At 29.9% G+C, this 18,383-nt stretch overlaps 1 protein-coding gene across 1 annotated transcript; it reads right to left on the bottom strand.

The window, feature by feature from the left end:
- Positions 1-693: 693 nt before the first annotated feature.
- Positions 694-17,984, bottom strand: LOC139776429 (uncharacterized). Its single transcript, XM_071713060.1, has 17 exons — positions 17,769-17,984; positions 17,589-17,639; positions 16,875-17,213; positions 12,530-12,883; positions 11,806-12,168; positions 11,091-11,435; positions 10,384-10,728; positions 9,689-10,018; positions 8,992-9,324; positions 8,303-8,641; positions 7,221-7,574; positions 6,524-6,856; positions 2,408-2,533; positions 2,158-2,280; positions 1,895-2,020; positions 1,341-1,466; positions 694-1,139 (listed from the first exon to the last, which is right to left on the bottom strand). Coding segments are annotated over exons 1-17 (4,035 nt in total). The 5' UTR covers positions 17,771-17,984; the 3' UTR covers positions 694-1,093.
- Positions 17,985-18,383: the final 399 nt, after the last annotated feature.

Here is an 18,383-nt window from a genome sequence, read left to right as displayed (position 1 = left end):
GTCACCTCATAGAAGTTTAGCCGGACAACTTCGACTTATGACATTTTTTTTACGAATCGATTGTTAGTCGTTTGTTATTGATTGTTAGACTAATTAAAACGTTTGTTAGTTAATAGTTTTTACGCAAACACGAAAATAATTTTTAGTGTTAATTTAGCCGGTAAATATAGAATTCTTTACAATTTTCGGTTCAAACCGGGGTCAATCTAATCAAATGTTATATCAAATGTTGATCCCAGGGTGAATTCTTCATTAAACAAAATTTCATAAATAAGCATATTAACAGATCGAAAATCGATTCTCTTGAAAGATTCGATTCGTACAAAAATCAAATAGAAAAGAATCGATATAAAATACGATTTTTGGAGGAAAGAGATCAATTTTTTGAAAATCGAATTGAGAACGCTCATCACGCCGCGTTGAGTCGCTCGCAGAATCGTGATTTTGCTCTGTTGCTCATGGAAGAAAAAAGCGACTGTACAGAACTGACGTAAAAAACTCGTGTATTAGGAACACATTTCAAAATGCAGACTTACGATTATTATTAACAGTAAATTCGAATACATTACTCTGACTTTCTTTTGATTTCTCTCGCGCTCGCGTACAGACATATTTATGATGATTTCGAGTTTCTGTCTTCTTTTATGTTTGACTAAATGAGTTGAAAACATATTTTATCTAACGACGACGTCAAAGTTTTTAAATCATCTTTCTTTATTTTATTTATCGACTTAAATATCAAACTGAAAAAGGACGTAAACGTGTGACATATTTTTTTTACATTATGTGTTTAATCACAAAAGTGCCTACTAAATAAAAGATTTAATTGATAAAGCACAAATAGAGTCAATATCCATAACGTAATCCGCTGAACTTGAAGTGCTCGGTCTGTGTAGAAACGTGATGTGATTAAAAGTAAAAAGGAGAGAGTAATTATTTTTAAAATGTCACAGTTGTAAAATATACTTGTGCAGAAAAGTCAATATTTAACTATTTGGATACCATTCCATTATACTATATAAACTAAACGAATAATTACTCATCAAGTACTTCTGTAATTTCTGCCGTTTCTTTAAATGATTGAACGGGTAAACTAGATGGTACTTGTTCTTGACTTGGACGCAGAGGAATATATTTTCCTGTAGAAAGATCCATAATATAAGCCGTTGAAGTTAAGGTGCTTGGTCTGCATTAAAATACGGTGCAATTAGAAATGGAATTATTTAAATTAATGTTATAAATCATTCTTTTGCAAAAGAGTAAATATTTAAATATCAAGATATTGTTATATTGTTATATTGTTATATTGTTATATTGATATAAACAATACGAATAATTACTTATTAAGTGCGCCTGTTTTTTCTATCGCTTCTTTAAGTGATTGTATGGGCAAATCAGATGTATCTTGACTTTGACGGTCTGCAGAAGGATCTATACTATTATCCGCTAAACTTGAACTGCTTGGTCTATATAGAAAAGTGGTGTGATTAAAATTAACAAAATAATAATAATTATTAAAATTCTACAACTGTACATATTACTTAATGCTATTATGTACTTATTGACGATGAACCGTAATGGAATGAAGTTTTGTAAGTGAGAGTGAGTAGAAAGAAGAAAAGGAAAGAGATAGGGAGAGAATGTTTTACACCTCGAATTTCTGTAATGCTAATGTCAATCAATTAATGTCTAGACTGAATTTGTGATTATATAATAGATAAGTGACCGATATGATATCAATCAAATTAGGGAGCAACTCTATTTTAATGTATTATATATAAGCATCAAAATTACATCAATTTAAAAAGACCAAAACCCATAGTCGAAAAGTCTTGATGACTAATCTGACCAAAAAACCAATGGTCGATTTGTCATGACAATGTCAAATAATTACCCATCACATGCCCTTGTTTCCTTTTTCGATTGTTCATATGTTTGAGGATCCAAATCAACTGTTTCCTGACTTTGACATTCTGCGGTAAGATTCGTGTTATAACCCGTTGAAATTGAAGTGCCTGGTCTGCATAGAAATATAGAGTAATTAAAAATGGAATTATTTAAAACATTAACGTCGTAAGTTATTCTTTTGCAAAAGAGTAAATATTTAAATATTAAGATATTATTATATTGTATGATATAAGCAAAACGAATAATTACTTATTAAGAGCGCCTGTTCTTTCTATCGTTTTTCTAAATGATTGAACGGGCAAACCAGATAGTTCTCCACTTTGACGTTTCGCAGTAGGATCCATATAATCCGTTAAACTTGAAGTGCTTGATCTGCATTGAAATACGGTGCAATTAGAAATAAAATTATTTTAAATATGAACGTTTATAAATTATTCTTTTGCAGAAGAGTAAATATTTTAATAGTAGGTTGTCATTATATAAACAAACGAAAATTTACTCATCACATGCTCTTGTTTCTTTTCTCGATTGTTCACATGATTGTAGAGTCAAATCAATTGTTTCCTGATCTTGACGTTCTACATTGGGATCTATATCGTTACCGGGTAAACTTGAGGTGCTCAGTCTGCATTGAAAAACGGTGCAATTAAAAATGGCATTATTTAAAATATTCACGTTGTAACTTACTCTCTTGCAAAAGAGTAAGAATTAATTTAAATATCAAGACATTATTATATTGTGTGATATAAGAAAATCGAATAATTATTCATTAAGTGCGCCTGTTTTTTCTGTCGTTTCTTTAATAAATGACTGAACGAGCAAACCAGATGTATCTCGAGCTTGACTACGTGCAGAAGAACCTACATTATCATCCGCTAAACTTGAAGTGCATGGTCTGTATAGAAAAGTGGTGTAATTAAAAATAGAAAAAAGTGTGCAAGTGGAAACTTGTACATTGCTTTCTCATAGTTTTTAAGTGTGCAAGTAGAAACTTGTTTAAGTGAGCAAGTAGAAACTTGCACATTGCTTCCTTATAGTTTTTAAGTGTGCAAGTAGAAACCTGCACATTGCTTCCTCTATAAGGAAGCCTGTTTTTTTATGCATAAATTAATAAATATCTACTAATAATTATGCATAAAAAAACAGGCTTCCTCATAGAGGAAGCAATGTGCAGGTTTCTACTTGCACACTTAAAAACTATAAGGAAGCAATGTGCAAGTTTCTACTTGCTCACTTAAACAAGTTTCTACTTGCACACTTAAAAACTATGAGAAAGCAATGTACAAGTTTCCACTTGCACACTTAAAAACGATGAGGAAGCAATAATTTTATATAGAGTAACATTAAAAAAAGGTTGGTATTGAATTTGGCGATAATCAGTAAAAAGGTTTTTTCTTTATATTGAATTTTGCAAAATTTTAAATGTCTTTAACTCAAGAACTAATCAACCAAATCTTAAGGATGTATATCACTTATGTCCAAATAGAGAGATGAACCTGAAATTTAGAAAGATTGTGCACTTATATATCCCAAAAACCTGTGTTAAATTTGCGATCGATTGTCTGACCCGTTTCTGAGATATTTGCTTTAAAAGTTACAGAAATTGTATATATATGGAGGGGTAAAAGTCATAGTGGTGTAAGTCAAATTTTTTTAAATTTTTTCTCGCGTGCATAGATGCAATCTATACAATATATAAATTGCATCTATGCACACGAAAAAATATTTTTAAAAATTTGACTTACACCACTGTGGTTTTTACCCCTCCATATATAGATATACTTTCCATGTAAATATCATAATATGTATCTCTGCTCCTGTACAGTAAAAATGAATGAAATTTTTATGGTACACTTCTATGACATCGAGAATTGCAATTACGGTTTTTTAAGTTTTTCTGTTAATATTTTTTTTCAATTTTTTAATGATTTATTTAAACAGTATCAAGTACAAAAATGGGACAAAATTGCGATTTTTACGCTTTTTCTGTCCCAATGATAACATGTTGTTCATGAATATTTTCTGAGACTAGCTTTACACTGTTTAACCAAGAAAACAAAATTATACTACATATAGCTATACGTAAAACATCCTTAAAGAATTATATATGAAATAACAATAAAAAAGACTGAAGAATATAATAAAATAAATAGTTCAATATTTCAAAATTTACAAAAGTTAGAGCAACCACGGGCATTTCTAAAAAAATTCAAAATTTTATAAAGAAAGAACCTTTTTACCGATTATCGCCAAATTCAATACCAACCTTCTTTTAATGATACTCTATATAAAATTACATATACAACTTATACATGTAACTTTTTGAGCAGAAATCGGTAACTCCTTTACTGATCATCGCCAAATTCAATATCTTCCTTAAATAATATTCTATCCAACAAACAACTTACACATTAAGTTATTTGTTAAGCAATTTTTTAAGCAAAAATCGATAACCCTTTCACCGACCCTCGCAAAATTCAAAACAACTTTATTTTAATGATATTACTTTATATAAAATTACATGTACATCTTATACACTTTTTAAGCAGAAATCGGTAATCCTTTCACCGATCCTCAAAAAATTCAAAATTTTATAAAAAAAGAACCCTTATTAGATATACCGATTATTAGATATACCGATAATCAACCAAATCTTAAAGTATTTTGTTACGCTTGTCGCGCGTCCGCTGCACTTTCTCACTCTCACTCACGCGCGACGCGATCCCGACACTCACTCAAGAAAAGATAACTCAGTTTAAGGAAAAGGGAACTCGTTTATTATAACGCTCAATACAGCGAAAGACTCGGGCAGACACGTCCGAACGAGACGGAATCCCGGAGCCAAATCTGAACATCATTATCTGTCAACAACCGTCGCTAAGGACGATTCGCGACTTCTCTACTACCGGGCGACTCGCATGAGCGCACGACACGGGCGCACAGCACGGGCGTAACAGTATTATATATGAAATAGGGGTAGAAAAGACTGAAGAATATAATAAAATTAGAAATAGCCCAATATTTAAAAAAGAACCCTTTTACGACATTTCTAAAAAAATTCAAAATTTTTTTAAAAAAGAACCCCTTTACCGATTATCGCCAAATTCAATACCAACCTTCCTTGAATAATACTCTATCGATTAAAAAAAAAATAGCCCGATATCTCAATATTTGCGGAAGTTAGAGCAACCACGGACATTTCTAAAAAAAATTTGCCACATACACACCTTTTTTTAATGCAATATTTCGACATTTTAGAACACTCTGAACATATTAGCATCAAAAACTCAAAAAACAATCTTTTCTTTGGTTTCTTCTACCCCTATTTTATATATAAGTCATTTAAATTTGGTTGATTAGACCCAACTATATACGCAATCAAAGGTTCATATACGAAATTCACGAAAACAAAGCTTCCTTTATGAGGAAGCAAAAGTAATAATTATTAAAATACTACAACTGTATTACTTAATGCTATTATGTTCTTATTGACATGAACCGTAATGGAGTAAAATTTTGTAAGTGAGAGTGAGTAGGAGGAAGAAAAAGAAAGAGATAAAGAGAGAGAATCAAGAGACACGGCAGTGTCTTGCGCCAAGTGTTTATACCTCGAATTTCTGTAATGCTAATTTCAAGCAATTAATGTCTAGACTGAATATGTAATTAATAGATAAGTGAAACACGATATATGATTTAAAATTGAGTTAAAGTGAAACGCTATTTTAACATAATTGTTCTATTCCAGCTTTAGTTGAGATGAAGAAATATACATATATTCACACGAACAATTTTATTAGGCTATCAAAATTTTGTCCTGACCGTAAAGTGGAGTATCTCCCTAATTAAACTTATAATATTTTGTACATTAATTTGATTGTATATTATATCCGTCGTGTTTCACTTATTTATTGTTTATATACGTCGCCTGAAAGAGACGTTCTTCCTAATATATAATTTATAATAAAGGCTGTCTTAATGTGAGTACGTGTTTAAACATAAAACGGATACGGTCACCAATTAAAACGGTCTAAAATGATAAAATGTTCTTATGAAAAATTGTACAATATGTTAGAAATTAGGTTTGTGCTATATACAATATACATATACAATAATAACTCCAGGGTAACAAATAATCAATATCACTAGGCTGACATTTGTAAGCCTACAACATGTAATCAAATACTATAACAAAGAACGGTTGATTGTTGTCTAACAGAAACTTTTATTAATTATTATTAATTTATTAATTATTATTCATCTACGTAATCAGTGGATGGCAGATTTGAGAGTTGTCCTATATAGATTTTATTAAATAGAGCTATTCAATTTAAATATCTATTATTAGAACTATGAATCGTACATTTTATATATCTACCTCAAATTTCTGCAATACTAATGTCAAACAAATAAATATTTAATCTAAATTTTATGAATTGTCTATATTTATGATGCATGAAAAAACGTGAAAATAAGGGATTCATATTTATTTGAATTATATTTGCGAAATAATTAGAAATAATCGTTATTACGATTTGAGAGGCACATTTATGATCAAAATTGCAAATAAGCATTAATAATCTTTAGTATTTTAATAATATTTTGAATGTGTACTTACTCATCTCCACTCTGGATTCTTGTGGAATGTCTTCTTAAATGTCGTCGTAAATTTCCAAAACAGGTTAAGAAGGATACTATTTTGCCGCAATTATTACATTTTGCCTTATATCCCGGTAACTTCGAGTAATATTGTTTTAAGTCGTAGGGTAGTGTGTGAGTGTCATTATCGAGAAATATTCCATGTCTCTTTAAATGTACTCTGAATATTGTTATACGGTTTGATGGACGAGATATCTTAATTTCTTTTTTACAAATCGTGCACTTTACCAGCGTAGGTTTCAATTCCTTGAAATAATTCCACAACTTGCTGCGTTTTTTTCTCGGTGTCGTCCTGCAATACAGATTGTCTAAAACTAAATGTGGTACAGCGATTGCAACAAACGTTTGTAGAAATTTCTCACAAAGGTCATAAAGACACATTTAGTTTATTAGAATGTATGTTTATACGGATATATCGTTAAAATTTGCATAACTATCAGATCGTGTACAGATCTTCAAACATATTTTTAAAAAAAGTAAAAAACGCATCAGATGTAAATGCACATTTATGATCAAAATTGCAAACAAATATTATATGGATGTCCCGATAAAAACTCTTATTCGCTCAATTTACTTTATCTATTGATTGTTTTGTCATTACATTTATTTTATAATCTTTAGTATTTTAATTTGGTATTTTTTGAATGTGTACTTACTCATTTCGACTCTGGATTCCAGTTAGATTAATTGAATGTCTTCTTAAATGTACTCGTAAATTTTCAATATTTGTTAAGAAAGACACTGCTTTGCCACAATTATTACATTTTGCCTTATATTCCGGTAACTCCGAGTAATATTGTTTTAAGTCGTCAGGTAGTGTGACAGTCTCATCATCAAGAGATATTCCATGTACATTTAATATGTGTGCTCTCATTATTTTTGTGCGTCTTGTTGAATTAGGTGTCTTAATTTCTTTTTTACAGGTCGTGCACTTTACCAGCGAAGGATTCAACTTCTCGAAATAATTCCACAACCTGCTGCGTTTCCTTTTCGTTGCCATTATAACCGTCCTGTAATACAGATTAATCGTTTGATACTGAATGCGATACAGTGATTGCCTTAATATGCATTTCCATAATTTCTTACAAAGATAAAAAAAGCATGGTTTATTTATTGGAGTGTATGTTTATATAGATATATAGTTTAAAGTGTTTTCGAAGTAAGTACACAAACTTGAAGAAGATGTTCCTTGGTTTATTTTAAGAAGAAAAGGTCCTATAAACATGTGTCTAAACTACTTTGCTTTCAAAACACATGGTGTCAAAGACACACGCTCCAGGTGGAATAAAAAATGTTTTATCGGTACTGGAAAATAATTCTTAATACCACATATACGCATACCAAATTTGAATAAAATGTCTTTAAACGCTTTCCAGATTTTTGAAATTTTCATTTTTTTTTCACGACTTTGACATCTTATATTTTGAAAACGAAGTAGTTTATGACACATGTTTAGAGAACCTTTTCTTCTTAAAATTAGCCAAGGAATATCCCCTTCAAGTATGTGTAATTACTTAGGAAACACTCTGTATATCTGTCTTCAATTTTTGCAGTATTAATGTCAAACAAATAAACATCTTAATCTAAATTTCTGAACTATATCTATGATGCATGAAAGAACGTGAAAATAAACGACCTGATAAAAACTTGTATTCGCGCTCTTTCATTAACTGTTGATCGTTTTTTTGCATTTATTTTATAGTCCAGTATTTTAATAATTTTTTGAATGTGTACTTACTCATCTCGACTCAGGATTCTTGTGGAATGTCTTCTTAAATGTTTTCGTAAACGTGCTATATTTGTTAAGAAAGATATTGTTTTACCACAATCATTACATTTTGCCTTATATCTCGGTAACTCCGAGTAATATTGCCTCAAATCATCAGGTAATGTGAAAGTGTCATTATTGAAAAATATTCCATGTCTATTTAAGTGTCCTATCGTTATTGCTGTGCTGTTTGATGGATGAGGCATATAAATTTCGATTTTACAAATTACACACTTTACCAGCGAAGGTTTCAATTCCTCGAAATAATTCCACAACTTGCTGCGTTTCTTTCTCTGTACAATAATTGTTCTGTAATACATATTGTCTGATATTATATGTGGTACAGTAATTGCCTCAACAAGCGTTTGTAGAATTTTCCATAAAGGTCATAAAAAGGCATGATTTACTTATTAGGGGATGTATGTTTATACGGATATATCGTTAAAATTATCAGATCGCGTACAGAGCTTCAAACATATTTAAAAAGGAAAAGATAAAAACGCACCAGGTATACATGCACATTTATGATCAAAATTGCATATAAATATTATATGGATGCCCCGATAAAAACACTTATTCGCTTTAGCTACTAATTGTTTTATCATTACAATTATTTTATAATCTTTGGTATTTTTATAATTTTTTGAATGTATACTTACTTATTTCGATTCTGGATTCTTATGGAATGTCTTCTTAAATGTTCTCGTAAATATCTCGAATCGCTTAAGAAAGATAATGTTTTGCCGCAATTATTACATTTTGCCTTATATCCCGGTAACTCCGAGTAATTTTGTTTTAAGTCGTAGGGTAGTGTGTGAGAGTCATTATCGAGAAATATTCCATGTCTACTTAAGTGTATTCTCATTATTTTTGTGCGTCTTGTTGGATCAGGTATCTTAATCTCTTTTTTACAGGTCGTGCACTTTACCAGCGTAGGTTTCAATTCCTCGAAATAATTCCAAAACTTGCTGCGTTTTTTTGTCAGTGTCGTCCTGTAATACAGATTGTCTGACACTAAATGTGGTACAGCAATTGCATCAACAAGAGTTTGTAAAATTTCTCACAAAGGTCATAAAGAGGCATGGTTTACTTATTAAGATGTATGTTTATACGGATACGTAGTTAAAATTTGCATAATTATCAGATGGCGGACAGATTTAAACATATTTAAAAAGAAAAAGATAAAAATGCACCAGGTATACATTCACATTTATGATCAAAATTGCATATAAATATTATATGGATGCCCCGATAAAAACTCTTATTCGCTCAATTTTCTTTAGCTACTGATTGTTTTATCATTACATTTATTTTATAGTCTTTAGTATTTTAATAATTTTTTGAATGTGTACTTACTCATCTGGACTCTGGATACTTGTGGAATGTCTTCTTAAATGTCTGCGTAAATTTCTAAAATCTGTTAAGAAAGATACTGTTTCACCGCAATTATTACATTTTGCTTTATATTTTGGTAACACCGAGTAATATTGTCTTAAGTCGTCAGGTAGTGAGAGAGTGTCATTATCGAGAAATATTCCATGTCTACTTAAGTGCAGTCTCATTGATTTTGTGTCAGATAACTTAATTTCTCTTTTACAGGTCGTGCACTTTACTAGCAAAGGTTTCAATTTCTCGAAATAATTCCAAATCTTGCTGCGTTTTCTTTTTGGGTCCACTATATCCATTCTGTAATACAGATTGTCTGATATTAAATGTGGTACAGTGATTGCCTCAACAAGCGTTTGTAGAATTTCTCACAAAGATCATAAGGAGGCATGGTTTACTTATTAGGATATATGTTTATACGGACATATAGTTAAAATTTGCATAATTATTAGATTGCGTACAGATCTTTAAACATATTTTTAAAAAAGGTTAAAAAACGCACCAAGTGTACATGCACAATTATGACCAAAATTGCGAATAATTATTATATGGATGACCCGATAAAAACTATTATTCACTCAATTTTCTTTAGCTACTGATTGTTTTATTATTACATTTATTTTATAATCTTTAGTATTTTAATAATTTTTTGATTGTGTACTTACTCATCTCGACTCTGGGTTATTGTGGAATGCCTTCTTAAATGTTTTCGTAAATTTCCAACATTTGTTAAGGAGGATACTGTTTCGCCGCAATTATTACATTTTGCCTTACATCCCGGTAATTTCGAGTAACATTGCCTTAAGTCGTCAGGTAGTGTGACAGTGTCATCATCCAGAGATATTCCATGTACATTTACTAAGTGTACTCTGAATATTGACATAAACTTTGTTCGATGAGGTATCTTAATTTCTTTTTTACAGGTCGTGCACTTTACCAGCGAAGGATTCAACTCCTCGAAATAATTCCACAACTTGCTGCGTTTTCTTTTCGATGCCATTATAACCGTCCTGTAATACAGATTGTCTGATACTAAATGTGGTACAGCAATTGCATCAACAAGCGTTTGTAGAATTTTTCACAAAGATCATAAAGACACATTTAATTTATTAGAATGTATATTTATACTGATATATAGTTAAAATTTGCATAATTATCAGATCGCGTACAGATCTTCAAACATATTTTTAAAAAAAAAGTAAAAAAACGCAGATGTACATGCACATTTATGATCAAAATTGCATATAAATATTATATGGATGCTCCGATAAAAACTCTTATTCGCTCAATTTTCTTTATCTATTGATTGTTTTGTTATTACATTTATTTTATAATTTTTTATATTTTAATAATTTTTTGATTGTGTACTTACTTATCTGGACTCTGTATACTTGTGGAATGTCTTCTTAAATGTTTTCGTAAATGTGCAAACTTTGTTAAGAAGGATAATGTTTTGCCGCAATTATTGCATTTTGCCTTATATCTCGGTAATTTCGAGTAATATTGTTTTAAGTCGTCAGGTAGTGTGACAGTCTCATCATCAAGAGATATTCCATGTACATTTAATATGTGTGCTCTCATTATTATTGTACGTCTTGCTGGATTAGTTGTCTTAATTTCTTTTTTACAGGTCGTGCACTTTACCAGCGAAGGATTCAACTCCTCAAAATGATTCCACAACTTGCTACGTTTTCTTGTCGGTGCCATTATAACCGTCCTGTAATACAGATTAATCGTTTGATACTGAATGCGATACAGTGATTGCCTCAACAAGCGTTTGTAGAATTTCTCACAAAGATCATAAGGAGGCATGGTTTACTTATTAGGATATATGTTTATACGGACATATAGTTAAAATTTGCAATTATTATCAGATTGCGTACAGATCTTCATATTTAAAAAAAAAGGGTAATAAACGCACCAGGTGTAAATGCACATTTATGATCAAAATTGCATATAAATATTATATGGATGCCCCGATAAAACTCTTATTCACTCAATTTTCTTTAGCTATTGATTGTTTTGTCATTACATTTATTTTATAATCTTTGGTATTTTAATTTGGTATTTTTTGAATGTGTACTTACTCATCTCGGCTCTGGATTCTAGTTGGAATAATTGAATGTCTTCTTAAATGTTCTCTTAACCATGCTTTTGCTGTTAAGAAAGACATTGTTTTACCACAGTTATTACATTTTGCCTTATATCCCGGTAACTCCGAGTAACATTGCCTTAAGTCGTCAGGTAGTGTATGAATGCCATCGAGGTATATTCTATGTACATTAAATAAGTGTCCTCTGAAGAATTTCATAAGATTTTGTTTATTAGGTACATAAAAGTGTTTTTTACACTTTTTGCACTTTACCAACGAAGGTTTCAGTACCTCGAAATAATTCCAAAGCTTGCTGCGTTTTCTTTTTGGGTCCACTATAAGCGTCCTGTAATACAGACTGTCTGATATTAAATGTAGTACAGTGATCGCCTTAACAAGCGTTTGTAGAATTTTTCTCAAAGATAAAAAAGAGACATAGTTTATTTATTAGGATGTATGTTTATATATGATATACCTAATATAATTAAAATTTTCATAATTATCAGATCGCGTACAGATCTCCAAACATATCATTTTCAAAGAAAGGTAAAAAACGCACCAAGTGTACGTGCACATTTATGATCAAAATTGCAAATAAATATATGGATGCCCCGATAAAAATTCTTATTTGCTCAATTTTCTTTAGCTACTAATTGTTTTATTATTACAAGTATTTTATAACCTTTGGTATTTTTATAATTTTTTGAATGTGTACTTACTCATTTTGACTCTGGATTCTAGTTGGAATAATTGAATGTCTCCTTAAATGTACTCGTAAATTTTCAATATTTGTTAAGAAAGACACTGCTTTGCCACAATTATAACATTTTGCCTTATATCCCGGTAACTCCGAGTAATATTGTTTTAAGTCGTCAGGTAGTGTGACAGTCTCATCATCAAGAGATATTCCATGTACATTTAATATGTGTGTTCTCATTATTTTTGTGCGTCTTGTTGGATTAGGTGTCTTAATTTCTTTTTTACAGGTCGTGCACTTTACCAGCGAAGGATTCAACTCCTCAAAATGATTCCACAACTTGCTACGTTTTCTTGTCGGTGCCATTATAACCGTCCTGTAATACAGATTAATCGTTTGATACTGAATGCGATACAGTGATTTCCTTAATATGCATTTCCATAATTTCTTACAAAGATAAAAAAAGCATGGTTTATTTATTGGAGTGTATGTTTATATAGATATATAGTTTAAATTTGCCTAATTACCAGATCGCCTAATTACAGATTTCCAAACTTATTTTTAAAAAAAGGTAAAAAACGCGCAAAAAGCGTACGTGCTCTATACAAACCCATTATTGAAAATTTTTTTTAATTAATATTTAATGTTATAATTTTATTTATATTTTTTATTATAAAAACAATAATATCAGAATTTTTATGTCAAGTCAATATGATAAATCACTAACATCTAATGTTTCTTTAAAATATTTGCAATGATATCCAATAATTTGCATTAAATGAATAGGTTAAATTGGTAGTAACATCTGATTTTCTTAATGATATTTCGTTATTATAGTTGTTGTGTACGTGTTCTTTTTTAGAAACAGAAATGTGTTTTTCTACCCTTAAATGGAAAAGTTTACCTATTTATTTCATGTGCTCTTACCTATTTTTGGAAAAAAATGAAAAAAACCAATATTTTTAAAAAAAATGTGAAAAAGTAATTATAATTAAAAAAATGTTAAATGTATAATTATGAAATTCATAAGTAATGTGTTTTCAAGGTTGCTAAATACGATCTGAAGTAAAATTTACAACATTATAAAATGGCGACTCAAAAGGGCGGGTAAAAAGCATAAAATTAAGCGTTTTTACGGAGACTGTTCTGTGGCGAAGGCGCTTTGCAAACTGATTTCCTTTTGTTAAACCTCAAAAATATATGTAAACGATTCTTAAAACAAAAGAATGTTACTAGAAAAACGATGGAGACAGCGTAGCATTTGTTTGCAGCGAGCACCCGCTCACTCGCACGCTGCCGAGAAATCGCCTGAATATCCGGGCCCTACTTATTAATATAATATTAATATAATATTCATAATTTATATAATATTTATTGTTATTAAGTCACAATATTCATATTGTAATTTAAATATCGATTATGTTCTTCGTTTGCTTCTGCTCTTGTCGTAAATACGACTTTTTTTACTAAATTGCGTGTAGCCACTAAAATAATAAGTACAAAAAAATATTTCTGATATACAGTCTTAAAGTTTAAGACCCAAGCTACGACATCCCATAAGTTATTTTCTCAAAAAAAAAATTTTTTTATTACTTTTTCGATTTTGAAAATAGAGAAATTTTCATATTTTCTAGTTTGACATTTATTTTTATATACTTTTTTGAAAAATACACCTGCTTAATATTTTGTTTTTCAAATAAAACTTGTATCATCTTAAAGTACATATTTTCAGCTTTAAAAAACCCTGTTATTAAATTTCAATATCTATTTCCTAAGCAATAATATTTGCAGTCAAACTTGTTGATCAATTTTGAAATAACGAAATTTCAAGAAAACTATCAACTTTGAGGTCCCAACTTTTAAAAAATAAATTTTTGTAAATTTTTTCACTTATTGCATGTTATCAGCACATATTTTAAGAATATAATGCTTTAGTTTAGAAGTAAAAATCTGCAAATTTAAATAAATGGCAATGATATTAGTAAAATAAGTCAAAAATTTCACATCGCCTCTCTTCAAATTCGATTTAAATATACTCAAAATTTTTTCTCAATTTTTCTAAACCACTTGAAAATTAGTAAATTACGTCTACTTTCGAATGCTTTTTGTAAAATTTGATTCTATCGACCCAATCAAAAGTTACAACCCTTTTTAAAAAGTGCGCGCACGCCCGCGTACTCTGCAGGCGGCTTCACACGGGGCGGCATCGACGCACTTTGAAGCGTTAATTAAAAAATTATTACTCCTACACATATTAATATTAAGAAAACTTTAGATATGTTTCTTTAGTAAAATTTTCTCCTCTTTCGATTGGCATGGTTTATTTTTTCATAAAATTAATGTTTTTTTAGTTATACTCAAAAAACCGATTTTTCGGTCTTTTTTGTAAAATAAAACATTTAGCACAAGGTTTACGTTGGTAAACTTTTGGGACATGTTTTCTGAAACCCAAAAGGACACTTTCCAAAAAAGTTTACTCTTCGAGGATAACTTTCCAAGTGTTTTCCTACATTTATTGGACTATATGTATAACAAAGAAACATTATTTAAAAAATTAGGTGTTACTAATTTATTTTATTTACTTGATGCAAACTTTCAGTTATAATTGTTTTTGTAACAAGAAACACAAATGAGATTATATGACAAAATTAGATCAAAATTTTTTTCAATAATGAGTTTGTATAGAGCAAACTTAACGAATTTTATTAACTTTTTTTAAAAAAAGTATGTTTTGTACGGATATCACACCTTTTTTACAATTACATGGGAACCATGAAAATATAAAACCTTTGATATATAAATTTACAAATAAAAAAACGTGGACAATACAGACGCGAAGGTATTGCTCTCCAGTATTTTAACGTTATGCAGAAGGATTCGTATCATAATCCGTTGAACTTAATTGGAATACTTGGTTTGCATCGAAATGTGTTGTAATTCTCGAAATGGAATTATCTAAAATATTGAACTTATAAATTATTTTTTTTGCAAACGAGTAAATATTTAAATATCAATATATCATTATATTGTATGATATAAGCAAAATAAATAATTACTCATTAAAAGGTTACGCTACCCCTGAGGTATGAAAAAATTGATTTTTTTACTTAAATCATTAGTTTATAGTCATAGAAATATGATACAAATGGTTTTAGAGCAAAATCTCAACGTTATTATGCTGTTAGAGCTGGCTTAGTAAAGCATCTCGCCACGCCGCCAAGTAATCCCGTAAATATATATTATTATATATAGGACTACTTTTCTATCAAACATAGGTTCTAATCGAAAAATATAGATTGAAAAATGTGTACTGCATGCAATTTGTACAAGCTTACAGCTCTACTAGCGTCGGTTTCAGTGTTTCCATGACGTCATTAGTATATATCTGAAAAACTTTAAATGCGTTTTTCTCAAAACAGCATTTTTTAAATCGGTATACAACTCTTACAGTTTTCATCCGATTCACTTAATATTTTAACAGAATATTTTTTAATACATTCTGCTTGGAACTACGTACGATTTTTGCAAAATATTGACTATTTTTTTGTTATTAACATTTTTAAACACACATTTAGGGCGAAAAATGCTATTTTTCGTAAAAATAGGTGTCATTTTGAAAATAATCAAAATTTCGAAAAATCCCTATGTAATTCGATAGTCTTTTGCATGTAAATAATAAAGATTTCTTTTTATTTGCTTTAGGGTAAACAGTGTGACGGGAATGTTGTACACCGTTTTGCATCCGCAAAAAAAGATGGTTCGGCAATTGGGCCAGGACGCCGGTATTTTCTACATAAAGAATACATAAAAAAATATTTTTGTACTCCTCAATACATGTCTAACAAAGTCCTCTAAACTGATTTTTCATAAAGCAATTTATTTACTCGTAATAAATGGTAAAAAAAGGTATGATTTTAGAGCCTCAGGGGTGGCGTAACCCTTTAAGTGCGCCTGTTCTTTCTGTTGTTTCTTTAAGTAATTGAACGGACAAACCAGACGTATTTTGACTTTGACGTTACTAAGGTTGAAGAAAAAATAGTTCACTAAATTGTGTTTTTTTATTTTCACAATATTTCATTGGAAATTCGGTTTATCTCTTTGTTTATTGTTTATTATAAATATGTCACTATTCTTTTAAGTAGATTGATACATATTTAGAGATTAGGTAATTTTATAACAATAAATATTTGACCAATTGTGGCAAAAATATAAGACGGGACAAAAGTAACAGTGTTACTTTTGTTACATGGGTGCCCTGATAAAAACTTTTATTTGCTCAATTTTTTTAGCGATTGTATTGATTGTATTATCATTATATTTATTTTGTAACCTTTAGTATTTTAATAATTTTTTGAATATGTACTTACTCATCTTGACTTTGGATTCTTGTGGAATGTCTTCTTAAATGTTTTCGTAAATTTGCCATACTTGATAAGAAAGATATTGTTTTACCACAATCTTTACATTTTGCCTTATATCCCGATAACTCCGAGTAATATTGTTCCAAGTCGTCAGGTAGTGAGAGAGTGTCATAATCGAGAGATATTCCATGTACATTTAATATGTGTGCTCTCATTATTTTTGTGCGTCCTGTTGGTGTCTTAATTTTTTTTTTACAGTACGTGCACTTTATCAGCGAAGGATTCAACTCCTCGAAATAATTCCACAACTTGCTGTGTTTTCTTTTCGGTGCCATTATAACCGTCCTGTAATACAGATTGTCTGATACTAAATGTGGTACAGCAATTGCATCAACAAGCGTTTGTAGAATTTTTCACAAAGATCATAAATATACGTTTAATTTATTAGAATGTATGTTTATACCACGGATATATATATCGTTAAAATTTACATAATTATCAGATCGCGTACAGATCTCCAAACATATCTTTTTCAAATAAAGGTAAAAAGCGCACCAAGTGTACGTGCACATTTATTATTAAAATTGCAAATAAATATTATATGGATGATAAAAACATTTTTATTCGCACAGTTTTTTCTTTAGCTATTGATTGTTTTATCAGTATATTTTTATATAGTCTTTACTATTTTAATAATGTTTTAAATGTGTACTTACTTACTTCGACTTCTTGCGGAATGTCTTCTTAAATGTTGTCGTTAATTTCCAGTACCTAGTAAGAAAGACACTGCTTTACCACAATTATTACATTTTGTCTTATATATCCCGATAACTCCGAGTAATATTGCCTCAAGTCGTCAGGTAGTGCAAGAGTGTCATTATCGAGAAATATTTTATGTACATTTAATAAGTGTGCTCTGAATATTGTTGTACGGCTTTTTGGATGAAGTATCTTAATTTCTTTTTTACAGGTCGCGCACTTTACCAGCGAAGGTTTAAATTCCTCGAAATAATTCCAAAACTTGCTGCGTTTCTTTCTTGGTACCAACTGTTCTGTAATACAGATTGTCTGATACTGAATGTGATACAGTGATCGCCACAACAATAAGCGTTTGTAAAATTTGTCACAACGGACAAAAAAAGGCATTTATTTATTAGGATGTATGTTTATATATAAGGATATATAGTTTAAATTTATCTAATTACCAGAAAGTACATATGTATAAAATTTATATTTTTCAAAAAAACAGTAAAAAACGCGCCAAATGTACGTGCTTCATACAAAATCTTTATTAAAGAAAGAAAATTTTGATCTAATTTGGTCTTATAATGCCATTTGTTCTTTTTTACCACAAAAACAATAATATCAAACGGTTTACATCAAGTAAATATAGTAAATGAGTAACATCTGGTTTTTTTAATGATGTTTTTTTATTATACTTGTTGTGTACCTGTTCTTTTTTAGAACAGCGATACACAATCTGTTCCGGTTTTTAAAATTTTTTATTATTTAGAT

Source organism: Temnothorax nylanderi, unplaced genomic scaffold (assembly GCF_030848795.1).
Source record: "Temnothorax nylanderi isolate EJ_2023f unplaced genomic scaffold, tnyl_v1.0 TNYL_tig0120_pilon, whole genome shotgun sequence".
In the NCBI taxonomy this organism is placed as follows: domain Eukaryota; kingdom Metazoa; phylum Arthropoda; class Insecta; order Hymenoptera; family Formicidae; genus Temnothorax; species Temnothorax nylanderi.
This window is presented reverse-complemented; position numbering and strand designations above follow the sequence as displayed.

What these genes read in the sequence shown, in the direction of transcription:
- LOC139776429 (XM_071713060.1), bottom strand. An exon ending in AGAATCCAAAGTCAAGATGA is followed by an intron (nt 12,884 to 16,874) that starts GTAAGTACATAT and finishes TCTGTATTACAG; the next exon opens with GACGGTTATAATGGCACCGA. An exon ending in AGTATCCAGAGTCCAGATGA is followed by an intron (nt 9,325 to 9,688) that starts GTAAGTACACAT and finishes TCTGTATTACAG; the next exon opens with GACGACACTGACAAAAAAAC.